The sequence below is a fragment of the Jaculus jaculus genome, chromosome 4, assembly GCF_020740685.1.
Source record: "Jaculus jaculus isolate mJacJac1 chromosome 4, mJacJac1.mat.Y.cur, whole genome shotgun sequence".
NCBI lineage: Eukaryota > Metazoa > Chordata > Mammalia > Rodentia > Dipodidae > Jaculus > Jaculus jaculus.
The window spans coordinates 148,398,164-148,419,463 of NC_059105.1; the positions used below are offsets into that span (position 1 = coordinate 148,398,164).

A 21,300-nucleotide genomic window follows, 5' to 3' on the forward strand; every position below is an offset into this window, starting at 1 on the left:
ACAGCTTCTAATTATTTCAGGATGTGCTAAACCTGGATTCTGTCACTTTTTTGTTTGTTTTTTCAGATGGGGTCTCAGGTAGTCCAGGTCTCACTTTGTAGCTAAGAATGACTGAACATCTGATCTTTCTGCCTCCACCTCCTGCCATGCGCAGTTTTATGCTGTGTTGGAGATTAAACTAATGCATACTAGGCAGGCACTCTATGGACTGAGCTATATCCCCAGCCCCTCCTTCTTTCTTCCCCCACTGTCCCACCCCCACCTAAGCAAAACAAAACAGATGTTATTTTTTTTTTTAAGAAAAAGTAAGTAAATACCTGGAACTCCACCCAGGTAAGTGGACACGGTTCCTTTCATTGCTATGTCCAAGATAGCCAGGTGGGCTTTAAAGTCTCCTAAGTATACCATGTCATTTCTATGTGACGTCCACAGCTTCAGGGTGTGTTTGCTGACTTGAACTTGTAGGTTAAATTGCTGATCAAAGCACAAATCTACATCTTCTATTTGAGATACAACCACATTTTCAACAGACACCAGAATATTCTGAAGGACAGAGAAGATTCCATGTAAATAAGCATTAACAGTGATGCCACTTCAGAATCACTTTTTAAAATAATGATTTCTTTATTAATGAGAGAGAGATTGAGAGAGAGAGAGAGAATGGGCACACAGTGCCTCTGGCCACTGCAAACAAACTTTAGACACATGTGCCACTTTTTGCATATGGATTTACATGGGTATTGGGGAATCGAACATGGGCTGTTAGACTTCATCATGCTACTCTCATGCCAGATACACTTAGGGAAGGGAAGCCACCTCCTCAGCCCCAAGTTTCTAATAAATATTGGATCAGTGATGCATAAACTGAAGAATCAGTACTGAACTTACAAGACTATTATCAGAATAAAATAATGAATTCTTGCTTGTTTAGATAAAAGTTTCTTTAACTGCTAAACCATCTCTCCAGCTCCAGAATCACTTCTGGCATTGAAACTCAAAAACCAAATTTCAATAAGTTAAAAAAATGATGATTGAGCCTCAGTATTTAAATGAAATGTTGCTAATTAAGACAATATTATAATTTTAAGACATAGATTAGCTTTACAAACTCCAGATTTAACTAAAATGTAAATGTGCACTGGCTTTTGAAAAGTGAATAAACCAACAGGGTTGCATTATTAACAACATTGGTAGTGCTCTTAATACTGTTTTTATTTTGTTGAAGATTTCAGACTGTTCCAGTAAGTATTCAACTTGTTGAGAGTGATTTATGGAAAAACTTAAGATGGTTTAGAGGACATATAAAAAGGCTGAGAAAATAAAATGACAACATGGGAAGAAGATGGTATAATGCTTACCTAGTGGTTCTGAAATAATTTCTTAGGAAATCCAGGGACCTAGGAGACACCTCGCCAGGTAAGAGTACTTGCTATGCAAATGTGAGGACCTGGATTTGATTCTCAGTGTTCATGTAAAAATCTGGGTATGGGTGCACATGCCTCTAGTGCCAGCACTGAAAGGAATGGGGACAGGAGAATCCTAGGGGCACTGTGGTCAGTCAATATAACTGAAAATGGGGAGCTCCATGTTCAGCTAAAGACTGTCTTCAGGAGGTAAGGCGGAAAAGTGATGGAGGATCAGGACACCATATATCTGGACTCTGCACAAGTGCACATGGGGAGTGCATATCTGCACACATACCACACACACACACGCACACACACGCACACACACACACACACACACACAATACCTATGTTAAGTGCAAAGTCTATACTTATCAAGTATAGGTCATTTGAGGAAATCTCTTACTGTGTTATAACTGTCCAGATCCTTAGCTCATTAAAAAAGCTTGTGATCAAAGAAATATAGGGTACTCTTATGAAATGTCCCATATAGAATTTAAGAATGGAATATAATATGCAAAAAAAAGCATGGAGAAAAGCCCATAATAGGAAAAAATAAATATCAAAGATGTGGCATGAATTAACCTCCTTCAACATGATGGAGTGTTAAAGATAGGAATTCTAAGTTGTTTTAAAACAAAAAGCTGAAACCCAAGCTTAATAATCTCTTTGTACAGCATAAAGTAAAAAGCAAAAGAAATGCACCCACCAGAAACTCCCCCTAAATCATCCTCTAAGACACAAAATGAACCATTCCTTTTGTTTTTGTGCTGTTGGCATTACTCAGCTGTCGGCATGTAAAAACAACTGCAAGAATACAAGCCAATGTTGGTCCAAACATAAGCTGCTTGTGGAAAAATGTTCCAATGCACAGTGGCTGACCTGGACAGAGCTATTAACTGTTCTAGAATTCTGAAGAACACAGGCCTTTTGATAAGTTTTGTGTTTCCTTGTGTCCAAAAATCTTTTCTGATCTTCCTTTTAATTTCTTATTTGAGTTGCCAAAAAGAAACCAAGTCAAATCATTTTAGTTTTCTCTCCTTTTCCCTACATTACTCATGAGAGAAAAGAGTAACAGCGTGAGAAGGAACAAACCTGCACAACTACACACTGAGTGTCTGAACGTGGATTGTTAGCGACTCCTATTTGGTAAGTACAGACAAATCCTCATGGTGTTTCATGGATTCGGAAGAAGGGTGAATCTCTATGTGCTCTAATGTTTCCAAGCAGCCTGTGTGGGTCTTGTGTCCCCAAGCAGCCTAATCATAACTCTAGATGCAAAGGGTTTTAGAACCTCCCCACCTCTTCTCATTTCAGACCTTGGAAACAATCCAAGAAAATAGTAGCAGTAATGGTCTTTTATTAAGTTCTTACTGATATACTAGATACTATGCCAAACATAAAAGTTGTATTATTTACCTTCAAAATCAGTCCTTTAAGTCATATATTTTTAAGCCCATTTCAAAAGAAGAAAAGTAGCCGGGAGTGGTGGCACATGCCTTTAATACCAGCACTCAAGAGGCAGAGGTAGGAGGATTGCCATGAGTTCGAGGCCACCCTGAGACTCCTTAGTGAATTCCACATCAGCCTGGGCTACAGTGAGACCCTACCTCAAAAAAAAAAAAAGAAGAAGAAGAAGAAGAAGAAGAAGAAGAAGAGGAAGAGGAAGAGGAAGAGGAAGAGGAAGAGGAAGAAGAAGAAGAAGAAGAAGAAGAAGAAAAGTAACCTTTAATCACAGAATTCTGGAGGCAGAGGTAGGAGGATTGCTGTGAGACTGCCTGAGACTGCATAGTGAATTCCAGGCCACCTGAGGCTAGAGCAAGACCCTAGGTTGAAAGAAAGAGAAAAAGAAAGAAGAAAGGAAGGACAGAAGGAAAGAAGGAAGGAAAGGAGGAAGGGAGGAAAGAGAGAGAAAAGTAGAGCTGGAGCAGTTAAAGGCACTTGCTCTCAAAGCCTGCTGGTCTGGCTTCAATTCCTCAGCACCCACATGAAGCCAGATGTACAAAGTGGCATATATAATTGGAGTTTGCAGTGGCAAAAGGCCACGCTGTGCCCATACTGTCTCTGTCTCTCACTCTCATACATCAAAACAAATAAATGTATTTTTAAAAACTGAAAAGGAAAAGATAGCAGGCTCATGTAGATTTGGAGTCACGTTACCTGAGAATTTTCAGAGGTGGAGTCTACCAAGGACAGGGCAAAGGGCACTGTTTTGCCAGAAACCAGAGCAAACATAACACCAGTGCCCGCAGATGGGCGAATAGTCAAGGTCATATTTATTTGCCAGCCCTCCACATTGCTGATGTTATCTGTATAAAACAATGAAACAAAGCAGAACAAAATAATATCATTGCAATCTGATTAATATATGAAGGCATTTTGTCAAATACTAAAGATTTCAGTCCTTTTCCTCAATGATCTATATAACCCAAGGAACACAAAGTGAGTTCTGTTAGGTATAAATGAGAAATGCAGATAGTGCCTCTGCTGTTTTATACTTCCTACAAGAGAATTCTGGATGTGGTATGAAGATTCCTTTTCCTCTTCAGAGGAACTTCTTCGCATACATATTCACCAGTATTTAAATCTCAAAGTGATCGAGCCATAAAGTATACATCAAGGAAGATGTTGGACATATTTGCTGTAATATTTCTGAGGTAAAATTTGGGAATAGCGGCCATCACCATTTCCTCAGTCCTCATCCTATAGCAATTGGAAGGATCCACATGAGTGTATGCAAGTGGGAGATAGTCTGGCAGCAGAGACATTAAATTGTTCTGTGACTCTTCTGCTATTATATTTGCTTATATTTTTTAAACCAATTACTAGGTTAATCATCTACCAACATCGAATGCAGGTAATCAACAGTACATGATTCCAGCATCCACCTTGTAAGCAAGCATCTTTAACTGCTGAGCCACTTCACCCACCCCATCATCCACTTTGTTTTCTTAGCAGAAAATGAAGATTTATTGAGTTAATGGCCCCAAATTGTGGCCATGTGCCACATAATGATATTCAGTTAATGCTGGAGCACACATATGATAATGATGTAGTAAGATCATGTCCCCTAGTAATGATGCTGGATCAGTTTACATAAGTCTTTCCTATGATGTCCGCACTATGATGAACCTGACAGGTTTCTCAGAACAGATTCCTTCATTAAGCTTCACAGATAGCTATCTTTTTTTTTTTAATTTATATATTTATTTGAGAGCGACATACACAGAGAGAAAGACAGAGGGAGAGAGAGAATGGGCGTGCCAGGGCTTCCAGCCTTTGCAAACGAACTCCAGACGCATGCGCCCCCTTGTGCATCTGGCTAACGTGGGACCTGGGGAACCGAGCCTCGAACAGGGGTCCTTAGGCTTCACAGGCAAGCGCTTAACCGCTAAGCCATCTCTCCAGCCCTCACAGATAGCTATCTTAACTAATCTCATGAGTTCACAATGTAAATGCAGTCTTCCTGATTTAATGTGAGGCAATATAAAACAAAACCCAAGTACCATTTGGAGTCTTCAAAAGGGCAAAGAAGTGCCAGGCATGGTGACACATGCATTTAATCCTAACACTTAGGAGGCTGGGGTAGGAGGATTGCCACAAGTTCGAAGCCACCCTGAGACTACATAGTGAATTCCAGGTCAGCCTGAGCTAGAGTGAGACCCTACCTCAAAAAAAAAAAAAAGAAAAGAAAGAAAACTAGATAGCTAATTCCATGTCATCAGATAACCATCCCTAGTACACATCAGCCAGGACCCAGGAAAAACCACAGAGGAATGGGTGAGGTGAGCAAGAGTGTTGCCTCCATGGCGAGCCTGACAGCCTGTGCCAGGGTCATGGAGAAAGACACAGAGGACACCCAAAATGCACCAAAGCAGAAATCTACAAGCTGCTGAGAGCTAAACACTAAAGTAAACATAAAACACACCAATCATGGCTCCAGGAATTTAGTGGAAGAGGGGGGCAGAAAGAATGTAAGAGCCACAGGGTGGGAGGGAATATCCAGAGGTATTGCAACCCCCCTACCCCCCCCCACACACACACAGTGACCAACTGCGGCTACCATAACTCATAACCCAGAATTCCATGGTGAATACCAGCAATCTCACTAAGGAGGGTCCTCAGTGGAGTGGGGGCAGAAAGGAGAAAAATAATGGTAACAACACACAATGCATCCATACAAATTGCAACTTGATAAAAAAAAAGGGGGGTGCAGCTGGGCAGGGTGGCACACGCCTTTAATCCCAGCACTTAGGAGGCAGAGGTAAGAGATTCATTGTGAGTTCGAGGCCAGCCTGAGACTACATAGTGAGTTTGAGGTCAGCCTGGGCTAGAGCGAGACCCTACCTAGAAAAAAAACAAAAAACAAAAAACGGAGGGGGGGGGTGTAGAAGAATGGAGAAAATATTTTTCTTTTGACAAGATTTTCTTCCATGTAACCACATATAATGATCTAGATTTCTCACTGTAATTCTTACTCAGCTGAGTGGATATATAAAATCATCATGAAGCAAGTAATGTTAATGCAGGATACTAACAAACTCAAACTAAAGTGTACAAATGGATTGAAGTAATAATGTAAATCCTAAATATTAATTATAATGTAGGTACCTTCAAGTTATCCACAAAATAATTTATAACAATAAAATATCTCTCATTTTTATTTCTTTATTTTTATTTTTAATTTTATTGTTTTTTTGATTTTTCAAGGTAGGGTCTCACTCTAGCCCAGGCTGACCTGGAATTCACTATGGAGTCTCAGGGTGGCCTAGAACTCACGGCAATCCTCCTACCTCTGCCTCCCGAGTGCTGGGATTAAAGGCATGAGCCACCACACCGGGCTTCATTTTTATTTTGTTTTAGAAATGTATTTGTGAACAAATCATTGTGGACTTGAGTTTTTTTCTTTATGTTCCATAATTGCCCATTTAAAATAGTAAATAGTTTGCATATGCAGAACAGAGCTAATGTCAAACATTCTATTAATTAATGAATGTTAATAAACTAGAAATCATCCACCTAAGATTCTTTCTTAAGAGTAGTAAATGTTTTTTCAATCTACATATAGATATATTTAAGACATAACTTTTCCTTAAAGCCTGCAGTAACATCTCAAATAACAAACTCTTAGCAAAAAGATAAAACACAGGAAGTGAAACAATTAGGGACCATTCCACAGGGAGATGCTGGAAGAGGGCCCTGCATGGATCATACCTTTTCTTTCACTGAAAAGCAGAAGAATTACATAGTCTGAGGCCCAGGGTTCACAGAGAGCCTGGATTTATAATTACAACAGCTGTAAGCATGTCCTGCTCACACAGATGTGAGCCAGGGTAAGACACACCTGTCCCTGGAGCACTGAGTTTAAGCACTAATAAAAAACACTGTACACATTGACCTGTGTAGCAAGTATAAGGACAGTACAAAAATCTTTTAAAATCATTATTAGTGTTAATATAATTTCTTTAGGCTCTTATGGTAAGGGCTCCTTCTGATGTTCATTTTCTATTAAGAAAGCAAAGGTGTTGGGCAGATTGTGCTTTGGTCAATTTGCCTTCTAATTGGCCACTGTTGGGCTCCCCCTGACTGATCTGCCTGCCTTAAGCAAAAAGTACTCTTCTCTCAAATAAATAAATAAATAATATTTTAAAAAGTACTCTTGTTCAAACAGCTAGCCAGACTATCCTTGTACCATTCTGAACACTGTACAGACACCGTGAGACAACTGTACACCAATTACAGCCAATTATTCTGGCTCCTCAGGATGCAGCCTCAGCTAAAGCTGTTTTCTTTTCTAAGAGACTTTTTCTGTCACAAGCCTCTGTGACTTCCAGCAGCCCCTGCAACAATTTCCACTTAGGTCAGAGCTGGAGCACATCTCCTGGGGATGTCTCAGAGGAATTGGTGTGACCCATGCTAGAAAGACGAGGCTGTGATTGGTGCAAACATAGTTGCTCTGGCTATGACAAGCAGGCCTTTGCACCAATGTAGTCAACTGCTTGAGAGTTGACCAAGAGGCAGCTAAACAATCTGGGAGAGTGCCGGTGCAGAAACAGGGATGGTGGAAATAGACATTGTAGGAAAGAGGAGCTGAGGTTGAAGAAAGACATAAGGCTATAAGGGGCCACCAATGAGAAACAGAAGGCCCTGGTCTCTGAAAGACACCCAGGGAGTTGACAAGCCTTTAGATCTGAGGATCTCAGATACTTCAGGCCTACGAGCTAGAACGTCAGCCCCTGTCAAAGGGCAAAGGGGTGAACAAGAACCTTGCGAAGCCTACCCCTGTACAGATAAGGATGCTAGTTCTCAAAGCCTAAACCAAAGATAGAACACTGGAGGTTGCTCCCCTAGTTCATTTTCATATTTCACCCCTGTACCAAAAGAGAAAATGTTAAATACACTACAAAAAATTTTAGGGACCCTAAATTGGGTCAGACCTTCCTTTGGAATTCCAAGTGCGCCTTTTTCACACCTGTGTGCATCTCTTAAAGGGGCTGCTGATCTAACTGCATACTTTGACCCCTCTTGCCTTAAAGCACCTAGTAGCTCAAGCACTAAAACAGAAGCAGCTCTCTCTCACATGCCTGTACTGACCTCTCTGTTTATTCATTTCTAATTGTCCTCATTCCCTTACAGTAGCTACTGGACAATTAACTCCTTGTTTTGCTGTTATGAAATGGTTGTTCTTTTTTAACACACCTAAACAGAAAATTTGTAATTAAAACTAACAAAGAATGTGTCCTGACTTCCGGGTAAGAGGGCTGCACAGGAGTCACACAAAACCAGCCTAGGGGGTAATTAAGCAAAACCACTATAGCACAATACACTTTTGTTCTGAAAAGTGAAGGGATATAGGTTTTTATCAGCCACAGCTGAGAAGCAGGAGAAAGATCTACCAGAAAGGAGTAAACCAGCCACAGTCACACTGAGGCACTTGTGGCCCCAATCCATGTGGATCCGTGTGCCCAGCTGGCACTGAGCTGCAGGAGCAAAGACCAAACAAGGGGATTTTCCCACTTCATCAGCCTCCTTGCAAAGTCAAGAAACTTGAAGGGGAAACTGCAGAGACCAGTTGAAGGGAATAGAGGTGGGACCAGCTGAGCATTTCCAGTGCTCCAGGCTTCCTGCGCTCTCCCATCCCCCAACAATTACAACCATGAACCTCCAGAGAACACCGTCAGCCCCTGGTGGCAGGGCATCCAGCACAGCTGTTCAGAGCAACAGCTCCACAGCACAACACAGGGGGGTTGAGATGGGCACTCAGCATTGGTGAAATTGGAAGCCACCCCAAAAGGTAACAAGGCTGACTGACAAAAAACGCAGGTACATAGGCCTACACTGGAAGTGCTAACCTCTCTTTCCATGTCAGGGCAGGTTATGGGTTACACATTCTTGGTTGGATTTACCATTCTCAACTACGCTGTAATGGGGGGTTGACTACTGTTGCCTTTAATGCTTTCAGATGCTTAGGGCCTTTGTCTTTTTCTTCTGTCATTATTGGGAGCAGGGTCTGATTCAGACCCAGGCTGACCTGGAAGCCATTTCAAAACAGAAATCTCAAACTCTCAGCTGACAGGATGCAGAGTGTAAAGCAACACACACCCTTAGAGGTTTTGGCTTTATGGGGTTATCTGTTTGTTTCAATCCCCACACTTGCATATTCGGTACTGGTTTTTATTGAATGGGTATATTGCTCAGTTCAATTTTAGAATCTTGCAATTAAATTGCTCCACCCAGCCAACTAGAATACCTAAACAGCACAGCAAACTCAACACCTAGGATGACTTCTGAGTTTAGATTGGAGTATAAGAGCTACACTTGCACCTTAAACTCCTACTCTGAAGGTACATAAAGCTGTATTTCCAACTTTAAAAGTATCACAGATAATTAGAAAACCAAAGGATGCAAAAATCATTACATTATAATACAAGTAACAGAAAGACTCAAGACAGTACAATCCCACCAAATATTATAAATCCATCAAAATGACCTACAATGAGACTGTTTTAGATGAAATGCCTGACAAAGATTTTTTTTTTAAGATCATTTTATCTATACTAAAAAAAAAAAATCAAAGGAATCAAAGAAGGAAACAAAGGAAAACAAATTAAAAATGAATAAACAAATAAATAAAATTAAAAAAAAGGAAATAAACTCCTGAAGGAATTCCAAGAGAACACAGGAAACCAGCTTAATGAAATAAGGAGTTCATTACAAGACATGAGTAAGGAAATAGAAATACTGAAGAAAAACCAAAAAAAAAAAAAAAAAATACTAGCACTGAAAAATACAGTAAGTCAAACAAAAAACTGTGGAAAGTCTCACTAGTAGAATGGATGAAGAAAGACCATAAACTAAGCCACATAGCAAATCTTAACAAATACAGGAAAATTGAAATAATCTCCTGTACTCTATCTACTAACACTTGGAACAGATCATTCTCAGAGAACTCAAGCAGGCATAGAAATATAATTGTCGCATGGTCTCACTCATCTGTGGCTCCTAAACTGTATCTGCCCAAGAAGCTGACCTACCTAGTAGACATCTCAAGGACTAGACAATAGGGAGGGTGGGGCTGGAGGGGAAGGTAAGGATGAGGAGGACACAAAACTGGACCCAAATGAAACTGGTACCATAAAATCCTATATCCTGAAAGACAGACTAAAAGGTTGAACCTTCATCAGATCCTTGGAGGGATCACCTGAATCAAAGTGGTCTGGAGAGTGGATGATGAAGACTAACCTTAATTTTCTCCTATTTTTTTCTCTCTCTCTCTTTTCTCTGTTTCTATTTTATATTACCTATCTTTTTCTTCCTTCTTTTCCCTTGGTGCTGGTCTGTAACTCCCAGTACTGAGATGTAGTTAACATCCACAATGAGCTGTTGATGAGAGAGACTTCTGTCAGAGAACTTGATTACTCACCAAAGGTTAATGGTAAGACCCTACTACCGAAGACAACATATGCTGTCAGTACAGAACATGGAGAGAATTGGCTGGAATCTTGAAGAGAGTCAGTCCCCGGACAGCTAGCTTGTCTAGTGCCAGAAGGTGCTACATGAACTACTGGGGGGAAATAGCCAACATCTGTCCAAGAAACTCATGGTCTAAGCTACTCAGCAGCAAACAACCTGACGTGATGCTCACACAAGGGCAATAGTGACACACAACCATGAAGAGTAACCAACTGCTCTAGAATTTGGTAATGGATTAGCTCAGTGTAACGGAACTCATAGTTGGAAACAAGTTGGAAACTTGGAAACAAGTCAGAATCATATACAAAAAATGAGTTCACTCTCCAACATCAAGCTCCCACCAATCTTGGGCTGCCAGAGAGCCTACACCTATTAAAGTCACTCTAAACTAATAATGGTTATCCCATTTATCCAGGTCTGACTTCACTCTCCACTAGAGGATCTGCTTCTCTTTTTCAGATGGAGGCAGAACCTGAAGAGAAAATCAGCCCATCATACCTCACCAGGTCCCCAGCTTAAACCATAAAGTAATTGGGGAAATGAGCAAGGGTGCTGCTTTCTTGGAGAACCTGGTTATCAGCACGAGGATAAAGGAGATAGATACAGAGAATACTCAACTTCTACCAAACCAGAGGTCCAGAGACACAGGCTCCCGAGACCTCATCACTGAACTAGACCTAAAATGAACCCAGCAGGGCTCAGGGAAATATGCAGAAGAGGAGGCAGAAAGATTGCTACAAATTGGGAACCACAAATTGGGATATTATGCACAGAGACATTGACTCTTCTCCATTAACTGATGGCTACCCACACAATGCATGACCCACAGTCCCTATGGGGATAACTGGCATCCCCAAAGAGGAGGGTCCCTTCAGAGGGGGAAGGGCATGGATGAGGATTAAATGGTATCAATATGTGCTATTTTCAAACTGAGTATTTACATAACTAATAAAGAAAAAGAATGGGGCTAGGGAAATGGCTTGGCAATTAAGGCATTTGCCTGCAAAGCATAATGACCCAGATTCAATTCCCCAAGACCCATGTAAGCCAGATGCACAGGGGTGCATGTGTCTGGAGTTCATTTGTAGTGGCTTGGAGGCCCTGGTGTACCCATTCTCTCTTCCTCTCTCTCTCTCTGCCCCTTCCTCTCATTCCCTCCCTCCTTCTCTCTTTCTTTCAAATAAAGAAAGAAAATATTTAAAAAAAAAAAGAAAGAAAAAGAAAACAAGGGCTAGAGATCGTTTAGCAGTTAAGCACATGCCTGTGAAGCCTAAGGATGCCAGTTCAAGGCTCATTTCTCCAGGACCCACATTAGCCAGATGTACAAGGGGGTGTACACATCTGGAGTTCATTTGCAGTGGCTGGAGGCCCTGGTACACCCATTCTCTCTCTCTATCTGCCTCTCTCCCTCTCTCTCTCTCTCTCTCTCTCTCTCTCTGTGTGTGTCACTCTTAAGTAAAAATAAAATTTTTTAAAAAGAAAATGAATGGTAAAAAAAAAATGTGCTATGGAACTAGAGAGTTCTCAAAAGAAGAAATACAGATGACATATAAACATCTAAAAAAGCGTTCTAGGACTTCCAGTTAAGATGGCAGCATAGGTACCATGCCACAGCAGCTTGGGGGGTGGGGGGGGAAGACCAAAAAAACTCAGCTAAATACACACTTTCACTAAAAAGTGAGGTGTATACGAAATTGAAGCAGCAGCGGAGAAGTACGAGAGATCCAGAGCATCCAGAGTCCGCACCGGCCGGCAAAAGCGGCTCCGGCAGCTCGGCCAACTGCGGCGGCTGCGGCGGCGGGGCGCACTAGAAAGCCACCAAGCTCAGCTCCAGCCGCAAGAAAAGCCAGGTGCGGGCGCTTCCCCTCACACCGCGCTCTCGCAACTCAGGAAACGTGAGGGGAGAGCAGCAGTAAGCAGCAGAGGAGCAGACTGCGAGGTAGAAGAACACGTGGAGCAGCGAGCGAACCGGAGCAGCTGCGGCTCCCTCCCCTCCCCAACCGCCTGAGCCCAGCTCCAGTAAACAGAGCAGCGTCCCAGGACCCGGCCACGCCAACCTGAGCCGACAACGGGACCCAAGCAGGAGCAGAGTTCGGCAGCAACATCAGTGGCTCTGGCACCGGTAACAGCAGCCCAAGCAGCAGCCCAGGAGGGGCAACAACAGCCGACCCAGCAGCAGAAGGTTCAGCTGCTGACAGACCCAGTGGGAGAGCTGATCTGCAGGGCCACCGTTGCCAGGCTTGGCTTGCCCCGCAGGAAAAGCCAGTGCCCAGCTCCAGAAATCAGAACAGCAGCCCGACGACCCAGGCAGCAACTTGACTGAGACCAAACTCATCCAAGGTAACTGGAATTGCACCAGGGAAGGGTCTCACTTGGTCACAAGCTGACTGGGATCCCTCAACAGACCAGAAATCTTAACCTCTATGTTGATAGAGGATCTGGTTGTTATAATAACTACTCTGGCATACATACTTGGGGCTGTTTGTGACTGAATGGGTACAGTGTTTAGTTAACTTTTAGAATCTACTTGTGTTTTATTCCACTCAGCCTATTTGAATACTCCCATAGCAGGGAAACTCAACACCTAGAAGCACCTTTGTAGATACTCTCAGAGTCTTAAGAGCCACATCTAACACCTCAAGCTCCTACCCTGAAAATATATAACATCAAACCAATTGATACAGCTAAGAATACCCAGCTAGCTAGAAAATCCAAGCATTAACTTAATCCAAGATGCAAAAATATATACATTATAACACAAGAAACACTAAAAAGCAAGACGATATAAATCCATCCAAAAGTATTAATGCATCAGAAATGACCTCCAGTGAGAACGAGTTAGAGGAAATGCCTGAGAAAGATTTTAAAAGAATGATTGTAAATATGTTCAAAGAAGTCAGAGAACAAATCAAAGGAGTCAAAGAGGAACTTAAAGAGGAAATCAAAGGAATCAAAGAAGATGCAGGACACCAATTTCATGAAATAAAGAAGGCAATACAAGACATAAATAAGGAAATAAAAATAAAAAAGTGTTCTACATTCTTAGCCATCAGGAAAATGCAAATTAAAACTACTTTGAGATTCCATCTCACTCCTGCCAGAATGGCTATCATCAAGAAAACAAATAACAATAAATGTTGGTGAGGATGTGGAAAAAGGGGAACCCTTCTACACTGTTGTAAGGAATGTAATCAGATACAGTCATTGTGAAATCAATGTGGAGGTTCCTGAGACAGCTAAAAATAGATTTACCATATGACCAGCCATAGCGCTGCCATATATCCTAAAGACTCTTCTCCCTTCCTTAGAAATACTTGCACAACGTTTATTACTGCTCTATTCACAATAGCTAGGAAATGGAACCAGTCTAGATGTCCCTCCACGGATGAATGGATAATAAAGATGTGCTACATTTACACAATGGAGTTCTATTCAGTGGTAAATAAAAAATGAAATTATGAAATTTTCAGGGAAATGGATGGATCTAGAAAGGATTATACTAAGTGAGATAACTGAGGCCCAGAAAGCCAAATGTTGCATGTTCTCTCTCATATGTGGATCCTAGCTACAAATGTTTAGACTTTTGTGTGAGCTGGAACCAAAAATCAGTAGCAGAGGCCAGTAAGCTAGAAAAAGGTTATAAGGGAGGGAGGAGAGGGAATGGCTTAAGGGGATGGTATTGTATATATGCAAATAGAAGAACAGATTACAGGGAGTGGAATAGCCTAAGTGAGGCCAGGAGAAGAGACTAAGTAAGAGAAGGGAGGGAGATGGGTCAATAAAAATTCAAGGTATTCTGAATAAGACCTATAAAAGCCTACTTTTATTTGGGTAATGGTACATCCAGAAGCTACTGATTGTTACTAGAAAACTTTCAGTTCCAGGGATGGGATACCTTCCAATAAATTGTTGGCCAGGGAGGTCCCTGTTGCCTTCAAAACATTACAGGCTATTGCCAAGGCCTTGGTTTTCCATGAGAAACAGATGGTGAGACCTTATTGCTGAAGACTTCACATGCCTGGGTGGCAAGGTCAATGAGAAATCAAACTGAGGGGCTGGAGAGATGGCTTAGAGAATAAGGTGCTTGCCGGGTATGGTGACACACGCCTTTAATCCCAGCACTCGGGAGGCAGAGGAAGGACGATTGCCATGAGTTTGAGACTACCCTGAGACTCCATAGTGAATTCCAGGTCAGCCTGGGCTGGAGTAAGACCCTACCTCGAAAAACCAAAAAAAAAAAAAAAAAAAAAGAGAGAGAGAGAGAGAGAATAAGGTGCTTGGCTGCAAAGCCAAAGGACCCAGGTTCGATTCCTCAGGACCCACATAAGCCAAATGCACAAGGGGACACACACATATGGAGCTCATTTGCAGTGGCTGAAGGCCCTGATGTGTCATGTGTCCATTCTCTCTCTCTCTCTCTCTCTCTCTCTCTCTCCCTTTCTCTCTCTCTCTCTCTCCCCCTGCCTCAAATAAATAAAAGTAAAATATCTAAGAAAAGAAATCAAGCTAGATCTGAGATGGAAAACCTCCTCCCTGTAGACCAGCTGAGTATAAGCTGGAAAAAGCTATACTGAATGCAGCCTTATGGGAGACAGTGGTCATAAGTACTGAAAATAGTGGACACTGTAAGCTTCAAGTTTGGCCAGACAGATAGTGGCATGTCTGCTCTAGGGGAAACCAACTGCTCTGAAATTGGACAGGAGGCCCACTCTATGGGATAGAATACATGCCTGGTACTAAAAACCTAATCATAAGCCTATGGCAGGGGAGGTCATGAGCCTTAGGGGTATAAAGCCTGCTCTTGCCTGGCTAAATGCATATATTATTTTCACCAAGCTGCCCTGAAAGTATTACCTTTAATTTTCATATTCATATATCTATGCTACTCTCATTTTTAGTTAGAAAAACTTCTCTTTTCAGATGGTGATGACCACTGGGATGACCGAAAAGGCAACAAACATAGTGCTGAGAAGTGGTGACTGAGGAGTGTCCAGCACTGAAACATCTCTATCACACCCTCCAAGGCTCAGGTTCCATTGTGGAAGAGGTGGTAGAAAGAATATAAGAGCCAAACAAAGGGTACGACTCCTTACAATGCAACTGTTGAGACAGAAATTGGCCTAATATACACAAGATCCTCATAATAGGAGAAAAAAGATGATGACAAAATAAAAGAGAGACTAACAGAGAGAGGGAGGAGATATGGTGGAGATTGGAGTTGTGACGTGGAAACTGGGGAAGGGGAGGAAATTATCATGGTTTATTGTCTGTAAGTATAGAAGTTGTCAATAAAAAAAAAATTAAATGTCTTATTCAACAAGGCAGGACTCAGACACCCAATTCACTGGAAAAGACCATCATACTGTCTATCCCTCCTAATCTCAAGATAATTTCAATCTCCACCACTTCTTGTATATCATCCAGGGCCCTGGTGAAACCACGGAGGAATTGGCAAAATATGTAAGAGTGCTGCTCTCATGGAAAGCCACAACTGTGCCAGGTGATTGTGATAGACAATGAGGCTTTCTGAATGCATCAAAGCAGGAATCCAGAAGTGGCTGAGAGCTTAACTCTAAAGTAGACATAACAAACCTGAAAAGGCTCAGGAGACATTGTGGAACAGTCTACTTTTATTTCAAGCCACCATGGCTCATACCTCCAATTACTTCTTCACTTATTCAAAGCCTTCTTCATGAAAAGAACTGATCTTATTTTTATTCACCACAATTGATCCCATACAGAGGACAATCATTGTGCAGGCTACCTAGTTATGCTTCTCTTCCATCAGACAACTCCTTCCTTCTCATTCACTTTTTCACCAAGGAGCAAAAACTTTGCAAAAACAATTTCAATTATCACAAGTTCAAGCTCAACAATGTCCTATCCATCACGAGAAATCTCCATCCCCAAGGGAATAACCCCCTTCCACCCAGAGGTCTTCATTCTAGGGAATTTTGGCAAATAGATGTAAATATATGAATCACTTTGGTTGTTACAAATTTTTTCATGTCTGTGTTGATACTTTTTCATAATTCATTTTTGCTTCTGCTCAATCACAGGAATCTGCCCAAGCCATTTGTAAACATTTACTAAGGACTTTTTCTGTTATGGGAATTCCAAAACAAATTAAGTCATACAACAGTCCAGCTTATATTTCTAGTTTATACCTCTTTTGTCAACTTTGGGAAATTCATAACTCTCGTGACATTTCCTAAAACCCCCCAAGGACAAGCTAAAAGAGAAGCTCATTCACTACTCAAAAATCAAATACATAAGTTCCGGTTAAGATGGCGGCGTAGGTACCACGCCAAAACAGCCTGGGGGGGGAAGACCAAAAAAAACTCAGCAAAATACACACTTTTACTAAAAAGTGAGGTGTATAGGAAGTTGAGGCGGTAGCGGAGAAGTGGAAGAGTTATAGAGCATCCAGAGCCTGCACAGGCGGGAACAGCGGCCCGGGGCGGCTCAGCGACCCGCCGCAACCGCGGAGCGGCAGAAAACCGCCGGACTCTTGGCACGAGCCGCAGGACAAGCCAGGTGCGGGATTTTCCCCTCACACCGCGCTCTCCGCAACTCGGGAAACGTGAGGGGAGAGCGGCAGCGAGCAGCGGAGGGAGGAGCAGACCGCGAGGTAAAAGCACACGATACAACCAGAACAGCCGCGGCTCCCTCCCCTCCCCTGCCGCCTGAACCCAGCTCCAGCGAACACAGCAGCAGCCCGGGACCCGGCCACGCCAACTTGGGCTGACGGCGGGACCCAAGCAGGAGCAGAATTTGGCAGCAACTTCAGCGGCTCCAGCACCGGTACCAGTGGCCCCAGCAGCAGCGGACCCAGGAGAGCAGCGGCTTCGGGGTGAGCAGCAGCGGTGGACACGACAACGGCAGCTTCAGCAGTGGTGGGGGCTCCGGCGGTGGCACCTACAACAGCTGCAGAGGCTCAGTTTGCCCCGTAGGAAAAGCAAGTGCCCAGCTCCAGAAATCAGAACAGCAGCCCGACGACCCAGGCAGCAACTTGACTGAGACCACAATCACCCAAGGTAACTGGGATTGCACCAGGGAAGGGTCTCACCTGGTCACAAGCTGACTTGGATACCTCAACAGACCAGAAATCTAAACCTCTTTGTTGATAGAGGATCTGGTCATTATAATAACTACTCTTGCATACATACTCGGGGCTGTTTTTGATGGAATGGGTACAGTGTTTAGCTAAATTTTAGAATCTACCAGTATATTATTCCACTCAGCCTGCTTGAATACTCCTATAGCAGGGAAACTCAACCCCTAAGAACATCTTTGTAGATACTCTGAGAGTCTTAAGAGCCACACCTAATACCTTAAGGTCCTACCCTGAAAATATTTTACACCAAATCAATTGATACAGCTAAGAATACACAGCTAGCTAGAAAATCCAAGCACTAACTTAATCCAAGATGCAAAAATATATACATTATAACACAAGAAACACTAAAAAGCAAGACGATATAAATCCACCTAAAAGTATTAATGCATCAGAAATGTCCTCCAGTGAGAAAGAGTTAGAGGAAATGCCTGAGAAAGAGTTCAAAAGAATAATTATAAATATGTTCAAAGAGGTCAAAGAACACATGAAAACAATCAAAGAAGAAATCAAAGAGGAATTCAAAGAGGAATTCAAAGGAATCAAAGAAGAGGCAGGACACCAATTTAATGAAATAAAGAAGGCAATACAAGACATAAATAGAGAAATAGAAATAATAAAGAAAAACCAGTCAGAATTACTAGCAATGAAGAATACAGTTAATGAAATAAAAAACTCTGTAGAAAATCTCACCAGTAGGATGGATGAGGGAGAGGACAGAATATCTAAGCTAGAAGATCAGGTGGCAGACCTAATGCAGTCCAACAAAGAGAAAGACAAACTTATAGAAAAGTATGAGTGGGAATTTCAAGATATTCGGGACACTATGAAAAGATCCAATATAAGAATTCAGGGCATAGTAGAAGGAGAAGAATTCCACTCCAGAGGCATAGTAGGCATCTTCAACAAAATCATAGAGGAAAATTTTCCCCAAATTGGGAAAGAGGTGCCAATACAGATACAGGAAGCCTTTAGAACCCCAGCCAGACAAAACCCAGAAAGAAACTCTCCTCGCCACATTATACTCAAACTTCCAAACACACAAACCAAAGAAAAAATATTGAAAGCAGTTAGAGAGAAAAATCAAGTTACCTACAAAAGCAAGCCCATCAGGATTACAGCAGATTATTCAACACAAACTTTTAAAGCCAGAAGGGCCTGGAGTGATATATTCCAAGTTCTGAAAGATAACAACTGTCAACCAAGGTTACTTTATCCTGCAAAGTTATCCATCCAAATAGATGGAGAAATAAAGACATTCCATGACAAAAGCAGGTTAAAGGAATATCTGAAGACAAAACCAGCTCTACAGAAAATACTTGATAGAATCCTCCATGCTGAACAAAAGGAAAAGCACACATATAAGGAACCTAGAAAAAACCAGCCATATTCAAATACCAGTTAACAGAAGAGAGCACAGGTAGAACCAGTAACACACACACACACACACACAAATGGCAAACATAAATACACACCTTTCAATAATATCTCTTAATATCAACGGTCTCAATGCCCCAACGAAAAGACATAGATTTGCAGACTGGGTTAAAAAGCAGGATCCTACAATTTGTTGTCTTCAAGAAACTCACCTTTCTACAAAGGATAGACATTATCTTAGGGTGAAAGGTTGGAAGACGGTGTTTCAAGCAAATGGGCCTAGAAAACAAGCAGGGGTTGCTATCCTAATATCAGACAGGGTGGACTTTAGTCCGAAGTTAGTCAAAAAAGATAAGGAAGGTCACTTTATATTGATTAAGGGCACACTCCAACAGGAGGACATTACAATCCTAAACATATATGCACCTAACATGGGGGCTCCCAAATTCGTCAAACAAACACTATTAGAACTAAGGTCACAGATAACACCAAACACGGTGGTGGTGGGTGACTTTAACACCCCACTCTCATCAATTGACAGGTCATCCAGGGAAAGAATAAACAGAGAGGCATCTGGACTAAATGAGGTCATAGAAGATATGGACCTAACAGATATATACAGGACATTTCATCCAAAGGCTGCAGAATATACATTCTTTTCAGCAGCACATGGAACATTCTCTAAAATAGACCATATATTAGGACACAAAGCAAATCTTAACAAATTCAGGAAAATTGAAATAATTCCTTGCATTCTATCTGACCACAATGGAATTAAACTACAAATCAGTAGCAAGAAAGGCTATAGAGCATACACAAAATCATGGAAGCTAAACAATACACTACTAAATGATGAGTGGGTCAATGAAGAAATCAAAAAGGAAATCAAAAAATTTATAGAGTCAAATGATAATGAGAACACAACATACCAAAATCTCTGGGACACAATGAAGGCAGTTCTAAGAGGTAAATTTATAGCCTTAAGTGCCTATATTAAGAAATTAGAAAGGTCGCAAGTAAACGACCTAATGCTTCGCCTTAAAGCCTTGGAAAAAGAAGAACAAGGCAAACCAAAAAGTAGTAGACGGGAAGAAATAATAAAGATTAGGGCAGAAATTAATGAAATAGAAACAAAAAGAACAATCCAAAGAATTAATGAAACAAAGAGTTGGTTCTTTGAAAGGATAAACAAGATTGATAAACCCTTAGCAAATCTGACCAAAAGAAAGAGAGAAGAGACACAAATTAATAAAATCAGAGATGAACAAGGTAACATCACAACAGATTCCAGAGAAATTCAAAAAATTATAGGGACATACTATAAAAGCATATACTCCACCAAGTATGAAAATCTGAAAGAAATGGATGATTTCCTTGATCTATATGACCTACCTAAATTAAATCAAAATGAGATTAATCACTTAAATAGACCTACAACAAACATGGAGATCCGAGCAGTTATCAATAATCTCCCAACTAAAAAAAGCCCAGGCCCGGATGGTTTCACTGCTGAATTTTACCAGACTTTTAAGGAAGAGCTAACACCATTGCTTCTTAAGCTTTTCCAGGAAATAGAAAAAGAAGGAATCCTACCAAACTCCTTCTATGAGGCCAGCATCACCCTGATACCAAAACCAGGCAAAGATAGAACAAAAAAAGAAAATTACAGACCAATCTCCCTCATGAACATAGATGCAAAAATTCTCAACAAAATATTGGCAAACAGAATACAAGAGTATATCAAAAAGATCATTCACCCTGACCAAGTAGGCTTTATCCCAGAGATGCAGGGATGGTTCAACATACGCAAATCTATAAATGTAATACATTACATAAATGGGTTGAAGGACAAAAATCACATGATCATCTCATTAGATGCAGAGAAAGCATTTGACAAAATCCAACATCCCTTCATGATAAAAGTCCTACAGAGACTGGGAATAGAAGGAACATATCTCAATATAATAAAGGCTATTTATGACAAGCCTACAGCCAACATATTACTAAATGGGGAAAAACTGGAAGCTTTTCCACTAAAATCAGGAACAAGACAAGGGTGTCCACTGTCTCCACTTCTATTTAATATAGTTTTGGAAGTCTTAGCCATAGCAATAAGGCAAGAGACACACATAAAAGGGATACAAATTGGAAAGGAAGAAATCAAGTTATCATTATTTGCAGATGACATGATTCTATACATAAAGGACCCTAAAGACTCTACTAGCAAGCTGTTAGAGCTAATCAAAACCTACAGCAATGTAGCAGGATACAAAATAAATACACAGAAATCAGTAGCCTTCATATATGCTAACAACAAACACACAGAGGATGAAATCAGAGAATCACTCCCATTCACAATTGCATCAAAAAAAATAAAATACCTTGGAATAAACCTAACTAAGGAAGTAAAGAATCTATACAATGAGA

The 21,300-nt window shown here is 41.3% G+C and overlaps 1 protein-coding gene across 2 annotated transcripts in view; it reads right to left on the reverse strand.

Moving 5' to 3' along the window:
* Nucleotides 1-21,300, reverse strand: part of Pros1 (protein S) — an 81,746-nt gene that overhangs the window by 5,101 nt on the left and 55,345 nt on the right. For both annotated transcript variants that reach the window (XM_045148137.1, XM_045148138.1), the window contains exons 13-14: nucleotides 3,567-3,715; nucleotides 318-543 (exon numbers count right to left, since the gene is read on the reverse strand). In XM_045148137.1, coding sequence (XP_045004072.1) covers nucleotides 318-543; nucleotides 3,567-3,715 — 375 coding nt within the window. The remainder of the gene's footprint in view (nucleotides 1-317; nucleotides 544-3,566; nucleotides 3,716-21,300) is intronic.